Below are 17,021 nucleotides of genomic sequence, written 5' to 3' on the forward strand. Positions count from 1 at the left end.
AATGTTTTAACTTTCAGATCAGTGAAAAGTAACTGCAAAAAAGCAGCAGAAATGGCAGCCTTCCCTATCTCCTGCCCTGGTTGTGCATGCCTAAAATTTTACTTAAGCAGGATGAAACGCTATCTGGTTGCATGGTAAAACAGATAAGAACATGATAAATTTGAAAAATACACTAGGAAAAAACCTAACTTGCCAATTAAGCTGATCCCTGATCTGTTCACCATGTGGGCAGGAAGGCACTAATGCCAGAAGAGTAGGAGTGCACACCTAGAGATGGGAAAAGATCATGGAAATTCCATCTACTGTGGCATCACACACCGAGGTTGATTCAAAATAACCATGAAATCACAGTCCAAAGATTGTTTTTCAGCCAGTTTTTTATGTACTGAATTTGTCTGAGACTGAACTGTAATGCTCTGTGAGAGTGATTTGCTCAGTAGCATGAATTTCAGACGAAGAGAGTAAGCAGTGTTAGGTTGACAGTGGTATTATGGACTCGTATTAAAACACTACAAGGCTTTACTGTTACCTACACTTTGTGGTCTCTGAAAATATACTTATGAACAGCATTTAATGCACCTTGAAAACTATCACTTATCTAAGATGCTGTTTATGAATAGAAACTATCAGAAAGGCCAGGCTGAATGGGGCTGTGACCAACCTGGTCTGGGGGGTGTGTCCCTACCTGCAGCAGAAGGGGTTGGAACTGTATGATCATAAAGGTCCTTTCCAACCCAAACTATTCTTTGATTCTATGAAAGAAATAGGAAGAATTAAAGTGTCTATGGGAATAAATCCAGCCAGATCTTGCAGATCAAAATTTCATGTTTGAGTCATTGAAGAGCTGGTACAAAATTTCAGATATGAAACAAAACTGAAAACATTTAATTTAAGATAACAAAAACACTTTAAATATCACCAGGAAAAAAAAAAAAAAAAAAACATTGAGAAAAATCTTTTATTAATGGAGAATATCTTCTGTTACTGCTTGGAAGGTGGTCTGTGATCAGTTGGTCGGCTTGGAATGCTGGTCTGAATTCAGAGTTACAATTCCCTTTTTAACAAGTGCTAAAGCTACATTGGTCTCTCAGGGAGCAAAATGTTATCAGCTTGTAGTTGTTGTACCTCAGGGTATGGCTTTGTAAAATAACTCTACATTACTGCATCTTCCAGTGAATGCAGAATGATAGCAGTTTAGTTTACAAACTTTAAGATGCTATTGTCTTCATCATTTCTGTTCAAAACTGTAATAAATTCACTACAGCAAAATCTCAAAGAGAAAAGTAAGATCAAAGTGCTGCAAAAGACTGGATAATTTGTTGTATTTCTTTGTGAAATGTCCTATTTAGTACTGCGGGAGTTCTGATAAGGCTCTATTCATGTCTACTTCTACTTAAAATACTTTTTAAATACTCGAACGGTTTCTGTAGTGCTACAAAATAATTCAGTTGCTCTTAGCAAAAGAATTTTGTACTTGCAACAAAGAATTTTGATGTACATTAAATAGAGACATCTTTGTAAAACCTATGAACAAGTTTCTATCGACTTTCAACCTCTTCAGTTTTATGCTTTGTTTTCAAAGAACATAAAAATCTATCAACTTCTAAACAAAAGCACTTCATCGTAAATATTAGTTTATTATAAATAAATAAGAACACTTGATTTTTGGTGGTAAGCATTCTTATGTGACAGTTTATGAATTCTTTTCTGACCAAAAGTAACAGATTAAACATCCAAAATAATAGCTCATTACTTACAATTTAAAAACTATTGTAAGTGCAAAACAATAATGAAGTTGTTCATTTGTTTTTCTTAATTTCGACGCTGGGTTAATTAAGCTGCTAACAAGGCACCTCCTTGAAACAATTAGGAATTAAGCTGCTCCTCTTCTTTATTTTCATGTTTTTGTTTTTTGTTTCTGTTTTTCCCTTTTCTGGGTGTAAGACAGAGGATGAAAGAATCATCGTTCTATTCGCTGTGTCTCTCCATGTGGCAGCTCCCACAGGAGTTTGTCAGACTCCAGGTTAGCCAAGAAGAGTTTCTGTGTATGAAAGCACTACTGCTTCTCAATACAAGTAAGCTCTTTTGTTTCTAACATATCACTGGTAAAATCTTCGTTTTGACCAATGTTGTTTAACTTGACAATTGCTGAGCTCTCTGGCTTAACAAATGGAAAACTTCTTCAGGAGGAAAGTGTTAGTACATCAAGACCTAAAATATCTTTGTAATGTCTTTAAGGAACGAATAATCTGTTTCGTCATTATCTTTATTTAGTTAGTATAAAGGCACTGCAGAAATGTTGGATCCCTTTTAATGTATTAGAATACTGCATTATACATTTTCAAAACAAGTGTGCATATTTCTATGAGGAAGAATGACTTCAAATGACACCACACAGATAAAAATCTACAGGCACTGGGAATAAATATTTATTATTTATTATTATTTATTATATTGATAAGATTTGCAAAATTGGGCATGCAAACAATAGTAACACTTACTCACATGTTCTACTTCAGCTAAGGTTTAGCACAACAGTAGATAAATGAAATTCTTTTGGTTGTTTACTTGAGTACAAAGTTTGTGATCACTTTAATTGTACTCATCTTGTAATAACACAGCATTGCATTGTATTGCATTGCATTGGTAATTGGAAAATATGGTAGTTCGTGAGATTCCCTTCTGAAGCCTTTCCTGAAATACTGGGAAAGTCCTCAGCTTCAGCATCATATTTTGAAATCCCTCATCTATGTGAATACTGTCATACGGTTCAGGTTCAGATATATTTCTGATATTCAAACTCTACATACCTGTAAGCTGAAATAGAATAGTTAAAAGAAAAGGCTGTAGTGGTCCACTGCCTCACAAGTATGGGGGCATCAGTTTAATAGTAATCACTAAGCCACCTTTCTTTATCAACTGCATTTCCCTTATAAACTCACTTTTAAGATGATATGTTTATATGTATGCAAGAAATTAATTTGATATTGTGAAAGTATTTTTGCCTATGTTCATGAGTTTTTTTGTTCATTCCTGTACTTATTGTCTTATAGGAAAAAACAATTTGTCAGATCTTTGGAAAAAGGAACACACCTAACCATTGTTGCTGAGGCATTTAGTAGACATTTGGTACTGTATAAATACAATACTCTCCACAAAACAATGTTCAAACAACATATAACCTGGTTATTGCTATAAAGTGTTTTTTAAGATTATTTCTATTTCATGCTGTTCACCTTTATCCTCTTCAGATGTGAAAGTGTGGCCATTTCAAACCTTCATATACTAACAGTAAATCATGTTTCAACTTTTAGTCGCTCATTCTACCTTCTATTTGATTTATTATTTAGATGCACTAGCTTTACTTCTAAAGAAACAGTAATTGTGTGTTGCACGTAACTAAATATCAGTCACAGTATGTTTCTAAATCTGAATGGAAACCCCAGCTTTATTTTTAACATTTCCAGTTTTACATTTTTTTCCTTTGAGGTTACTGTGGTACAGACTTCTTTTTTCTACTGTATTAGTGACAGTTTTAAAACTGTCTCAAAAGCAGAATTAGTCTTTGCAGTAAGTAGAGCAACTTCTTTATTTTCTTCAATTGTTTTGATTTTTTAGTTATTTATTATGTTTTACATATAGACGTGTGATGTGCTGTGTTATAAGTAATACCCAAAAGTTCTAGATAGTTCACCATATAACAGAGGCCATGCTAATCTAGGAACCAATACAGTGAATAGTTCAGAAAGAATATGATACAAGGAAGTAGGAGAACGCAAACATGCTTAGTCCAGCATTTCATCTTCATCAGCTGCCAGAAGAAATCAAACATGACACGTCATCCTTAAAAGCCCGACTATTATCCTATATGTGGAAGCAATCACAAGTTCTTTTGTCTGTTTTGTTTAAATTCAGATTTGGGTTGGAATCAGAGTTTGACTTCTATAGCCCAGTTCAGTGCTTAGACACTTGTCTTCAGAGTCAACTTGCTATTCTATAGAGATATATATGTATATGTGTGTCTCCATCCTTCCCCCAGACATCCACTTGTCTGAGGAAGTGCTGAAATAAGTGGTCAGTGTTGGCTCATTTCCTCTCTTGGACAGTCTCCCATGAAATAAGAAAATTCTGCTTCAGAGCAGAGCAGAGATTTGAACTTTGCTTAGTAAGCTCTCTCTGGGCTCAAGATGAAGAAAATGCTTATTTTTTTAATGCTCTGTTTGCTCAAATATCTTTATCTACCTTACCTTCTCTTACTGTCTATATATGTCTATATATACATGGAGGTAGAGAGGTTCAACTGAACTCAGTCATGGCCACACAGTAGCCATGGCGTGATACCAGACTGAAGGTATATGGCATACCTAGCATGTGATTTATTTAATTATGTGAGCTACCACTCACAAGACTCTGAGTCCATAGAGAAAAATAAATATTTCTACAGCGTAGTTCATGTCTTTCTAAAGCTGCTTCTACAGTGATGAATATTTCATGTGCCCTTTTCTCACCTGATTTTTTCCACTGTAAATATAGGGAGCAGTGGTAACTAAATAAGATGGACCTGCTATGTTGTGAAGTGTCCTTCCTCTTATATTTGCAGTCAGAAAATGAAATGTTAAATGTGACATTACAATGTGAGATGTCTTTGGAAAAAGAAAAAGGAAAGGGAAGAAGAATTTTTCTTTCAAAAACAGTATTTCTGAATCTAGATTTTGTTTCAATATATGATTATTTTAACAAAGCAACGATTCAAATTTGAGTGCCAGTTCAGGGTATTTTTTCAAATTTCATTTTTTAAATTTTCATTTTATAGTGTCTTCAACAACATAAATTATAACACTTATGTATTACATGCTGCCCTGTCATGGAAAATAGTTCTCAGAGCATAGCAGTGTTTCCTTACAATGCTGCCAGAACTTAGAATCAGTGCTTAAACATGATCTTATCACTAGGAGTCACTAACAGGTTCATTTTTTTGGCGTTGTCCATATGCCTTCATTTTGGTCCTAACAGCAGACCATTAAGAGAAGAGTGAGTTGAGCCATTTGCTTCCCTTAGGTAATTATCTAAGAAATATTCACATTTAAGACTCTGAGAGTACGTCTGTTCTTTTGAATGTAAGAGTTCCAAACAGGAAGCCTGAGCCTTGGATGCTGGGATGTCTACATTATTTAAAAGCTTTTATTCATTCCATGATGCCATTTCAAAGCCCTCCAGCTAGATCTAGGATAAATACGCCCTAAGGAGGGCAGGCTCTTGGCAGTGTAAGATAAGCCAACCCATGACGTATTTCTGTAAGGACAGGAGCGGTTCTTTTGGCCATCTTCTTTCAGCACATAGGCTTTAAACTTAGTCTATACCAGTTTCTAGACATCAGAGTTTAGCACAACTGACTGCTGCAGATAAACTCTTTGACCTTGTTGTATGACTGTTTCTGGAGAAACTGATTAACAGGAAGAAGTACTTGGCAGATAATAACAAATTAAATTGCACAGTGTGAAATATAATCTGTTCCCTTACTTAAATCTCTCCTTTTGCCTTAAGAACACATTGCAACACAAATGTTGCTTTCTTTTCAGTTCCTTTGGAAGGTCTAAGAAGTCAAAGCCAATTTGATGAGATGAGAACGAGTTACATTAGAGAACTGGTGAAGGCCATTGGGTTGCGCCAGAAGGGTGTTGTGGCTAATTCCCAGCGCTTCTATCAGCTTACAAAACTGATGGATTCCATGCATGATGTAAGCTTACGTGTTAACTTGTGTTGTTATTGTGTTGGGTTTTTTTTTTAAGTCAGAAGGAATTAGAATTTCCTAAAGGTAATTTTATAAAAAGTGTCTAGTTAACATGCATCCTATGGGCTTAGCATCCATAAAAACTGAGAAATGACACTCTCTATAATTACCCACATGAATAGTGCTTTGTAATGGCTTTTGTATCTCTGCAAGAGAAGCAAGAAACAGAGATACAAGGCCATAGCTCTGCTTGAATAAGGACTGGTGGAATGGCACTAAGGTACTTGAAGAAAAGTCCTTTTGCATTCAGTGGCTGTGACAAGTTCATAGGAAGTTCAGGGAAGGATGAGGTGTTTGTATTCTTTTGCACTTAGGAAACATGCATTTTATTTTACCTTTTTTTTTTTTTTTTTTTTTTAATACCTATATACATTTCATATAAAAGCTTTCCTTGTCACTAATTCCTCCTTATGATGGAGGAAAAAGCTAAAGATCCCGTTTATGAAGGCTGAGAGAGGTAACAATACTGATAATTGTGTGGTTCACCAGGTAGTCTGGAATCCTTTGATCCACTGCACAGACCTCTCTATCAACTTCTGCTATCCACAGAAATCACACTGACAATTTAACTCTCACATCTTCTCAGATACCAGCAAAAGATGAATGGGACAAGAATGAAAATCAAAGAATCAGAGAGTTGCAGGGGTTGAAAGGGACCTCTGGAGATCAGCAAGTCCAACCCCTCTGCTAAAGCAAGCTCCCTACAGTAGTTTGCACAGGTAGACATCCAGCCAGGATAACACAACCTCCCTGGGTAGCCCGTTCCAGTGTTCTGTCACCCTCTCTGTACAGAAGTTCTTCTGCACATTTGTGTGGAATTTCCTGTCTTCCAGTTTTTGACCATTGCTCCATGTCCTATCACTGCACACCACTGAAGTGCACTTAGAAACATTGATCAGATTCCCTCTCACTCTTCTCTAGGCTGAACAGACCCATGTCTCTCAGCCTTTCCCCGTATGGGAGATGACCCATGCCCTGTATCATCTTTGTCACCCTAATCATCCTTACACGCAAAGTTAGACAACAGAATGTTCTGAAGGGAGGATATTGAGATTAGCCACAAATTATACTGGTAGTTGAACTCATCATTGCATGGGAATGTCAGAGCTAAACCCTTCTCTGGAATTCAGTCAGACAGCTTTTACTTGCAAAAACATTTCCTGGCAAGTGTCTATTCATGCTAGGCAGGTGCTTAAGGAATCTGTCATCTGATGTTTGCCTGTGTCTTGCTTGAAGTGAAAGACCTTCCTGCCTTACTTGGAATAAGAATTTTCAGTTTGGATCTCACAACATCCAGAGACAAATTGAGTTCCGAGCTATTTCTTCATTTCAAGTTTAACATAGTAAAATAGCCTCAATGGAAGCAAGTGAGTGAGGCTTGCAGCAGAATACCCAGCAAAGTGATGGCTGGGGTAGTGTTTGGTCTGTAGCATATTTGAGTACAAGTCCCTCTTCCAGCTCAGACTGAGAGAAATATATGCTATAAGATAGGCCATCCCTGGGTAAAGCCCATGATAACGTTAAGAGTAGGATTCTAGACAACTTAAAGGTCGTAGGTCTTTAAGAAAAGCTCTTAAAAAACTGGAACTTCCTAGGTAAGGCAGGTGAAAGGGTACATATCTGTAGCAGTTCCTTTCTAGGAACAAGGACCTATGCAATGTAACATTATCAGCATATCCAGATATGATCATAGTCAGAGATATGGGAAACCTCGAAATAGAAAATGCAGTCCTTGGGGCTACATTTGAATGTCATCTAGTAAACAAGGCACTGAGGCTGTTGTTGCACATGAGCATAAAATAAAGCTTGAATAATTTTTACTAACTCCATTGTTCGTGGTGCATGTAATAAGTGAGTTCTGCTAGCGAGTCAGCCTTTTTTAGGACATGTAATTTACCTGTATTTTATGATTTTTGCCTTGGGATTATATTTTAATAGGGAACAGAAAGTTATCCTCATTATTGGTTCAAGGAAGAACATTAAGATATAGTAATTAAGATATAATAATGATGTCAGCTGATGGATTTGTGAGCTAAGTGATTGACAGCATGTTTATCTGATTGCACTGCTGATAGCCTTACTTGTTATGTTTGTATTTTATTAAATCCAGCTAGTGAAACAGCTCCATCTCTTCTGTCTGAACACATTTCTCCAGTCCCGTGCACTGAGCGTTGAATTCCCCGAGATGATGTCAGAGGTGATTGCTGCACAGCTGCCCAAGATTCTGGCAGGGATGGTGAAACCTCTTCTCTTTCACAAGAAGTGAAATGTCTTTTCTCTTATCATAGAGATAATTTCTGGGTCGGTTTTTGTTTGTTTATTTTGGTCAAGATTTTGCAATGTCAGGACTTCAGTGTATTTGTCATACCCTGCCTACTTGCTTTATACTTGTAACATACACAAGCCATTTATGCTTGATGTACATATCATGAGTTCCTGATTCCTTAACTGCAAAAATCACAAGAGTCGTAAGAAATGTTTTGTAAACTTGGGTAGATTGCTTTTTAGATATGCGTAAGAATGACAGCGAATAGAGTTTCCAGATTTCTAAGAACAGTTACCTTATACATTTTTCTTACATATTACACACTTGCAGATTTCTGATATGACATGGTGTAAACTTTTTAATACATTGTGTGCATGTGTACACGTGGGCACGTGCGTGGTCCTAAAGATTTGGAGGGGATTAAAATGTATATTGCCCACACTTTCTCACGGATATTTGACTTTTTATTTACTAATCTGCTTCACAGAAATATCCTTTCAAAGTTCAAGTTTAAGTAGATATCACTGCAGTACCTTCATGAGTAACTAAAGCACTCTCTGCAAAATATGTAAATAAGGACTCATGTTCTTCTCTGTGCTCTTGCTGTATTGAAATTCTGATATCAGTGTGCTTCTTTCTGCATCATTCAGTGCAGTTCTCCTTCAAAAATCAGGAAGCAGAGGAAAATTTCAGTATATGTTACAGCAGAAGTAAGATGTGTGTAAACCCACATGGCTTCAGTTTGTGTTATTTTCCTTTAAAGTTTGGCACTTTGTAGAGCTAAAACACATCGCTGTAATCTTAAGTTTATCAACTTACTTAAAAATTAGGTATTTCAGAAGTTTTACATAGAAATGCTTTCCCTGACTGCCACTCTCAGTAATCTTGATGGTTTGAATTCCAGTGCTGAATGCTCAACCAACCACTGCCACCAAATTTTAGAGAGGTTAGAAACAAAAAGAAGTGGAAAATATGACCACAAACATTTTGATACACATAATGTTCATCTTAATACCATGTACTGAAGCTACATATTTTATACTTAGAAGGCATGCTGTTATAGTTGGAATAACTGTATGAGGAGTTGGGCTAAACTAGCATTATACATTCAAGAAGAATGGCATGCTGTTCTTGGAAATGAAACATTTGACTAAAAAATGGTAGCGTGGTGGTTGTTGCTCCATTGGTGTGGACATGAAAATATTCATATTTAAGGCAGTAAACTGCTGATGTATTCAGACAAACAGAAATGGACAAAGCCCAAGAAGAATTTGGGTTATTAAAATCTGACAGATTTTTTGACAATCACTAAATACGATACCCAGCTTCTCTGGCACTGATCAGTGTAAGAAACTGCAAGTCTTGGATAACTGCTGGCCATAGGTTATTGCTTTTTCCCATTAGATACTGGATGCATCAATTGTGGTAGCATTCTGCTTATGGTATGTAACATGGGATGTGTGGACTTGTCTTCGTCAGGTAAGCTAAGGCCCATCAAGAGGAAGTTACATAACAGATAGAAATAAAAGCATCTGACATAGTACAAAACCCACTTGTGGCAAAGAAGTGACCCAAGGTAAAATTGTTTAAGCAGACTTTTGTGTTTGTTTACTGGGTTCATAACTTTAAACTGCCCCAAAACAAGCTATTTCTTACTTATTCAATACAGTCTGACTTTCATCTGTGATCCTTAAAGCAATTGCGTTTTAATAAATAACACAAGATTCTGTTTCTACATACCGAAGTTTTGTTTTCTGTACTTTTCTTTGTATTTACATTCAGTTGCACAGTTGACCATTTCAACCATTCATCTTTTGTGTAATAGCAATATTGTCATGCACTCCTTGGGGGTTTAAGCATTGCCATATGATTTACCATCGAATAACTAGACTTTCTGTGTTGCTGTTTAGATTAAACTGCTATCAGAAACTTCCCACACTAAAAGTGGTTCCACAACACAGAATCACAGGATGCCAGGGGCTGGAAGGGGCCCAGGGGCTAAAGCAGGTTCCCTACAGGAGGATACACAAGGAAGTGTCCTGGCAGGTTTTGAACATCAGAGAAGGAGACTTCATAAACTCACTGGGCAGTCTGCTCCAGTGCTCTGTCACCCTCACAGTAAGGATGTTGTTTCTCATGTTCAGATAGAAATTCCTGTGTTCCAGTTTGTGCCTGGTGCCCCTTGTTCCCTCACTGGGAATGACCAAAAAGAGCCTGGCCCTGTGTCCTCTCAGTCTGCTCCAGGCTGAACAGTCACACATCTCTCAGTCTTTCCTCATAAGGAAGAAGCTTTTCCAGATCCCAGACCATGTTTTTAATCCTCCCTTGGACCTTTCCAGAAATTCCCCATCTCTCTTGAACTGGAGAGCCCAGCACTGGACACAGCACTCCAGGTGTGGCCTCCCCAGGGCAGAGTAGAGGGGGAGGACCACCTAAATAGTGTCAGCTATGCCTGAAACCTTTGTACCCTATGTGTTTTTGATGTAAAGCCTTCAGCATTGCCTTCTGCTGTTACTTAAGTGAAGCAAGCAAACAAAAGCACAAAGTGTGCTGCTTTCTTTGCTCCCTCCTGTTGTCATTCAGCTTTGCAGAGGCATCACGTGCTCCAAGTATTGTTGTTTCTAGGACTGTTCTTGAAGATGGAGCTGCCTTGGGTGGCAGCACTCTGCAGGACAGAGCCCAGGAGGCCATCAGCACTGCAAGCTTTCATCCCAGCTTGCTTCCCTGTTGTGCCTTCTGGGGCCAAAGAAATACAAAAAGGTCCAACACTTGTTGACAAGGATCTTAGCTTGATCAGTCGTTTTGTCAGCATTTATGGAAGGACAAATGCTGGTTTGTCCAGGATGGAGGCAAATAGAGCCTGAGAACCTTACTGCAGATTTCCCATGGCTCTGCAGTGCTCTGACTGTGTGTGCACCATAAACTGAAGCTCTGGAACTCCGGCTGTTCCTTCAGCTGTGGGCTCCGGTGTTGTACCTAAAACACAGCAGCTGAGATTTCCCTCACTATTTTCACAGACCAGTTTTCCATACACCATTTTCTGATCAGTCAATGCTTTGTTATAACCTCATCTACTGTGTTTTATGATATTATGCTAGTAATTCCATTTTATAGGGAAATTTGGGTGCTTTACTGTGTTCCTAACTAAAACAAATCTTTGTTTCAGTAACTGATAGCATATATATGCTAAAGGTGGTGTCTAAATGTTACATATGGTTATATGTGCAGGATCCTCCCCATGTCTCCCACTTGCCCAGGCTGGACTAGCTTGTCCCCAAGGCAGAAGGGTGAGGGGCTGCCCCCTTCCTGCCCCGTGTGCCACTCATGGCACGTTGACCTCCCTTTCCTTCAGCTAAGTCAGCTTGCAGCCACGGAGCCAATGGCCAAAACCCTTCCAAACATCCATGGCTCAAAAGCCTGTGTATATGTACTGCCAGGGTGGATTGTCAGCGCCGCTGGATTTATTGGTTTGTACTGCTTTGTGTCATGGTGACCTGACTTTTGAACAGAGGAATTGTTTTTCTTTTAGTTCTCTTTTCCCCCTTGGAAGATGAAAAGGAAAAAAAAAAAAAAAAAAAGAAAAGAAATGTTGTAGATGTTTTCATATTGGAATTTATGAGTTGTTTTGTAGATGTGTGCTGTTCATTTGGTAGGTGGACATTATTTGCACATGGGATGATAGTGCAGCTTTTCAGATGCTTTACACGCAGTAAAAGGTGGCAATCCTGAGCAATACTAACTTAAAAATGAACTGTCTGTAGTCCTCAAAGACAAGATCACCCTCAGGAGGCACCAGGGCTGTTGGAGCTGAAGTCCTTAATGCAGCAGTTGCAGAATGTTAAGAATATGAGCAGTACTTCAATACAAAAATGCATGCTTTTTTTTTTATTATTACATGTATTTATTTGCTTGTGTTGAGGTGGTTTGAGCCCACGCTGCTCTCTGCAAAGGTGCATAAAGACTGCAACGTCCATCTAATGACTATCGAGGCGTGGTGAAATGTCATTGAATTCTTGTGCATCAGTTACAGCTGGCAACATTTCAGCTTCCTGCAGCCATGTGCTGTGCTCATGAAAGCACCACTGCCAATCCCATAGACATAGATCATGTCTTTCTGACCACGGAAACTAAACCTGCCACCTCACCACATACAATAGTCCCTCCAGTTCAGCATTCAGGCAGATCATTGAGGAGGTTCTCACAGTGTCATTTACATGGTCTCAGTCTGCTGCATTTTTCCCACAGCTCAGTTGAAATACCCACCCATCCAGGCTGGTGATAGAAATTCCTTTTGTTGTGTCAAGGAGGAAGAAATATATATATTTCCAGGAATCCCAGACTTCACATCTGTAAGCTCTATGGCTTACATAGAGGAGAGAGGACAGATTGACAGAAAGCAGCTGGTGGGCACAATAATATCTTTGCCACTGAGTTTTTAGAAGGATAACGGTGTGTCTCAGTGCAGGGAGCTTTGTGTTACACGGGTGAGGCCATTATGGACATGATTGTTGTGTCTTGGATGTACCATTTTCACATTTGCTATTTCTCATACACAAGACAAAAGTACAGTAGTGCTTTTACACCTCATATTGTTGGGGTTTTATTTTTGCCCAGTGTGAGATATTGGTCATTTACAAAGCCAAGTTAGGGAAGTTAACAGCTGACTCTGTGAGTCCGTATATCTTATATTTTGTATAGATAAATACATGTTACCAAATACATCCCCACCAAGGATCATCCGGCTTTGCACTGAAAAACGTAACTGGAAATGTTGAATCCCAGAGTTTTACAATATTGTCACATTGTGCTTTGACCAGTTCTCTCTCTGCTGTTGCACACTACAGCATCAGCATTGAGTTTGCTGTTCCCTGCAGCCGGCAGTGACAGCTGCAGTCACCTTACATTGGGTGGGAGGGAGGAACAGATGCCCTTAGCCAAGCTTTGTATCTGATCACAGAGCAGGTTTATCAACACCTGGTATTTAAGGAAGTCTGAAAGCTGGATAATATTTTTTTAGGAAGCCATTTAAAGTAACCTCAGAGCCTTCCCTGCAGATAGCCATTAATTTTAATAAATAAAATAATAGTTTATTAGGACTGGTGTTAGCATTTCTCTATATAACATTTAGGATAGTGGAAGACACAATTCATGGTTTCTTGTGTTTCTTTTCTTATTCCTAAAAGGAGTTTTGTATGAGATACCTGTATGTTCCAATGAAGAGGAACTTGCATCTCTGTATTTGTGCATCTGTAGAGGTGTTGTCTAATTGTGTTGTGTCGGGGCCAAGAAATGGGAGGTTTACTGTGCTCACAGCGTGAGGAGTGTTTAAGCTCTCAGTAACTGCTGAGCTGAAAGCAGTGCAGTGCTTTCACTGGCTGCATTGACCAGAGGTGCTTTGGAGCCTCTGCTGCCACAGAGTGCCTGGAGAGGCTGACTTGAGCTGGAGCTTTCCTTGCTTACTGATGTGGAAGATAAGGGCCAGGAGCCCCAGCCCCGCACTGACTGACCCTGCAGGCCTGTTGGGTGGTCACAGCCTGCACCGACTGCCTCCCTGCTTACCGGCAGCCCTGATGCACAAACTATGATTTCCATGTCAGTGGTGAAGAGACTGAGGCCATGGAGGAGGCACCAAGCCACTGAGGAGGCTCAGAGGGTTACATGTCCTCCAGCACTCACTGTGTCTGCTGGCTGCACCTTTTGTATGTCCCACAGGGAGAAGGCTGATGGGGGCAGTGCCTTGCTAATGGTGGGGAGGCAGAAGCAGTGTTCGTTCCTGCCTCACTGAGATGGGTTCAGTATGAGGGATGTAAACAAATAACACTGTGACAAAGAAACACTCATTCTTCTTTTTCTCTTTACATACAAAGCGTCCAGCAGAACTAATTGTGTTACCCAAAACACATAGCAACATTCGCCTGAGGTTCTCACAATGATGCACGGGAAGATACACGGATGTAAGGTTTCTGAGTTCATTTATCCAGGAAATAATTCAAGTGATCTCCAAAAATATACCAGGGCTTCAGCAGTAGTAGAGCCTTAACCTTAAACCACATGAGGTTTAACAAAAGCAAGTGCAGAGTATTACATCTAGGGAGAAATAATTGCATGCACCAGTACAGGCTGGAGGAAGACCTGCTGGAGAGGAGCTCTGCAGAGAGGAACCTGGGTGTCCTGGTGGACGACAGATTGACCATGAGCCAGCAGTGTGCCTTTGTAGCCAAAAAGGCCAGTGGCATACTGGGGTGTATTAAAAAGAGCGTGTCCAGCAGGTGGAAGGAGGTGATCCTCCCCCTCTACTCTGCCCTGGTGAGGCCTCATCAGGAATACTGTGCCCAGTTCTGGGCTGCCCAGTACAAAAAAGACAGGGATCTCTTGGAAAGAGTCCAGCGGATGTCAGTGCCAGCTCTGCAGAAAAGGGGGTCCTGGCCATGACTTCACCTTGAACCCAAGTTGCAAAGCCCAAAAATAATGTCTAGTGAACACAAGTCAAGCTTAAAGCTGGCTTCTGCAATTGTTAGTCTCAGCTTGCCATCCACCGGTGTCCCAAAGCTGATGCATTAGTTTCACCAAAAGAAGGGCACATATACCACAAGTTTGGTTTGTTTTTGAATTTTTATTAATTTTTATAATTAATCAGCGGCAGTCGGCCTGCTTCTGAGGCAGCGTGGCGCTGGACTGGGTTTCCTTTGTTCCGCTCTGGGTTTTTGTGGGCAGAGAAAGCAGCTGGCTTCGATCAAATTTGTTACTACTCTAAGGGGGCCGATTAGCCGATTAAACGCATCTTGTGTCTTAACGCTGATTTTTCTTCTGGCTTGCATTTCTTCAATTTCTTCAGTTTTTGTGGCGATGCAATATTTCTTTTTATTATTTTCCCCGCAGATTGTAGGCTCTTCTAAGAGCCTGTTCAGGTCCACCTTTAAATCTCAGTACTTGTCCCGACTTCGTTGACTTCTTGGACTGCAAGAGAGGGATCTCTGAGAGAGGAGTGTGTTTCAGCCTATCTGCAGGGCAATAAATAAAAGCGGCGCCTGTCCATCTTTTGAGCCTTTGTCTATGTTTTTTCCTGATTCCCAGGGTCTCCCTTAGGTTTTGCCTCGCAGTTAGATTAGTTTCACCATTCTTTTACTGCCTTGTTAAGGGATCAACGACAGACTAAAAGAGCATCACATTAATGGCAACTCTTAATGAGTATTAAAGAGTTAATTATTATTAATCCAGTTAATTATTATTAATCCAGTAATATCCTGGATAATTGCCCAGATCTGAAATCGAACTGTAAGTCTCTTGGTTTCATGTGGTCTTTTATTCAATGTAGTTTTTAAAATTTTCTTGAAAGAGCGTTAATTGGAGTAAATAATTCTGATCTTAATAAGCAAGTTTTCCTGAGAATGTCATATTGCTGGACAAAAATTGTAAGGCTTTTGTACTGTCCCCCGTGACATCCTTATATACCAAAGCTGAGGAAGTCACGGGATAGATGAGTGGACAGTGGAAGTGGGCTGCGAGATCCTGGCTGACTGGCAGAGTGCAGTAAGGGTTGTCGTTGCGGATGCGGTGTCTGGTCGGGAGGCCTGTAACTAGCGGGTGTCCCCCAGGGGTCTGTACTTGGGTCCGGTCTTGTTCAACATCTTCAATAAACGACCTTGATGGGGGATATGGTGACCACTCCTCAGCAAGTTTGCTGATGACAGAATTGGGGGATTGACTGACACGCCTGAAGGCTGTGGTGCCCATGTCAGGCGGACCTGACAGGCTGGAGAGCTGGGCAGTAAGAAACCGGATGAGGTTTAATACCAAAGCAAGTGTAGAGTCTTGCACCTGGTAGATATTGCATCACAGTGTGCTGGAGGAGACCTGCTGGAGAGGAGCTCTGCAGAGAGGAACTGGTGTTCCTGGTGACAAACGTAGATTGGACCATGAAGCCAGCAGTGGTGCCCTTGTAAGCCAAAAAGGCCCAATGGCATATCTGGGTGTGTACATTAAAAGAGCGTGTCCCAGCAGGTCGAAGGAGGTGATCCTCCCCCTCTATCTCTGCCGCTGTTGAGCTCTTCTGTTTTGTTTTCTCTTCGTATCTGGAATACCGTGTCCGGTTCTGGGCCTCCCAGACATAAAAAGACAGGGATCTCTTTGGAAAGAGTCCAGGGTTCGGAGGGCCACTTAAGATGATGAAGGGCCCTGAGACATCTCCCTATGAGGAGAGACTTAGGGAACCGGGTCCTGTTTAGCTTGAGAAAAGAGGCTGAGAGAGGACTTGATCCATGTTTACATAAATACCTGAGGTGCGGGAGCCATAGAAGGTGAGGCTTGGTCTCTTTTCAGTAGTGCGTGGGTACAGGACTAGGGTAATGGGATGAAAGTACAGCAGTAGAAGTTCCGCAGTAAAAAATGCGGAAAGAACTTCTTTACATGTGAGTGTGACTGAGCAATCTGGAAGAACAGGCTGCCCAGGGAGGTTGAGTGGAGTCTCTCTTCTCTGGAGACATATCAAGACCCGCCAGGACGCCCTGTGCGACGTGGTGGTAACGGGAGCCTGCTTTGGCAGGGGTTTGGATCAAGTATCTCTGGAGGTCCCTTCCAACGCCTAAGATTCTGTGATTCTGTGAAATTAATGGTGGGTCTTACCTAAGTCTGAAAACCCAAAATTTCTTCCTCTCTAAATGCTGTTAAATGATTCCTTGAAACTCAAGAAATAGTGTGGCTTAACAGGAACTACGTCACTTTCTAGATTACTTCCTTCATTATGCTATAGACAGAATGGTGGCACAGTGTGAAGGACTGTAATACGAGAAGGAAGAAATGAGTGTTGACTTTGGCTTAACAGATCAACGACTTTTTATACTTCTGCTCTCCCAGTTAAGAAGCATGGGAACAGTTAACTGTCTTTGCCTAGCTGGCGGCTTTTTGAGTTGGCTTTGTATTTGCTTAGTTGCTACAGAATTTCTTGATGAATGGGAGGAAAGTCAG

At 40.2% G+C, this 17,021-nt stretch overlaps 1 protein-coding gene across 2 annotated transcripts in view; it reads left to right on the forward strand.

Annotated features, from left to right (window-relative positions):
* Nucleotides 1-9,801, forward strand: part of PGR (progesterone receptor) — a 35,479-nt gene extending 25,678 nt beyond the window's left edge. For both annotated transcript variants that reach the window (XM_015852253.2, XM_015852254.2), the window contains 3 exons: nucleotides 1,945-2,075; nucleotides 5,580-5,737; nucleotides 7,902-9,801. In XM_015852253.2, coding sequence (XP_015707739.1) covers nucleotides 1,945-2,075; nucleotides 5,580-5,737; nucleotides 7,902-8,057 — 445 coding nt within the window. In that variant the 3' untranslated portion in view covers nucleotides 8,058-9,801. The remainder of the gene's footprint in view (nucleotides 1-1,944; nucleotides 2,076-5,579; nucleotides 5,738-7,901) is intronic.
* Nucleotides 9,802-17,021: the final 7,220 nt, after the last annotated feature.

The sequence above is a fragment of the Coturnix japonica genome, chromosome 1 (genome assembly GCF_001577835.2).
Source record: "Coturnix japonica isolate 7356 chromosome 1, Coturnix japonica 2.1, whole genome shotgun sequence".
Taxonomy (NCBI): domain Eukaryota; kingdom Metazoa; phylum Chordata; class Aves; order Galliformes; family Phasianidae; genus Coturnix; species Coturnix japonica.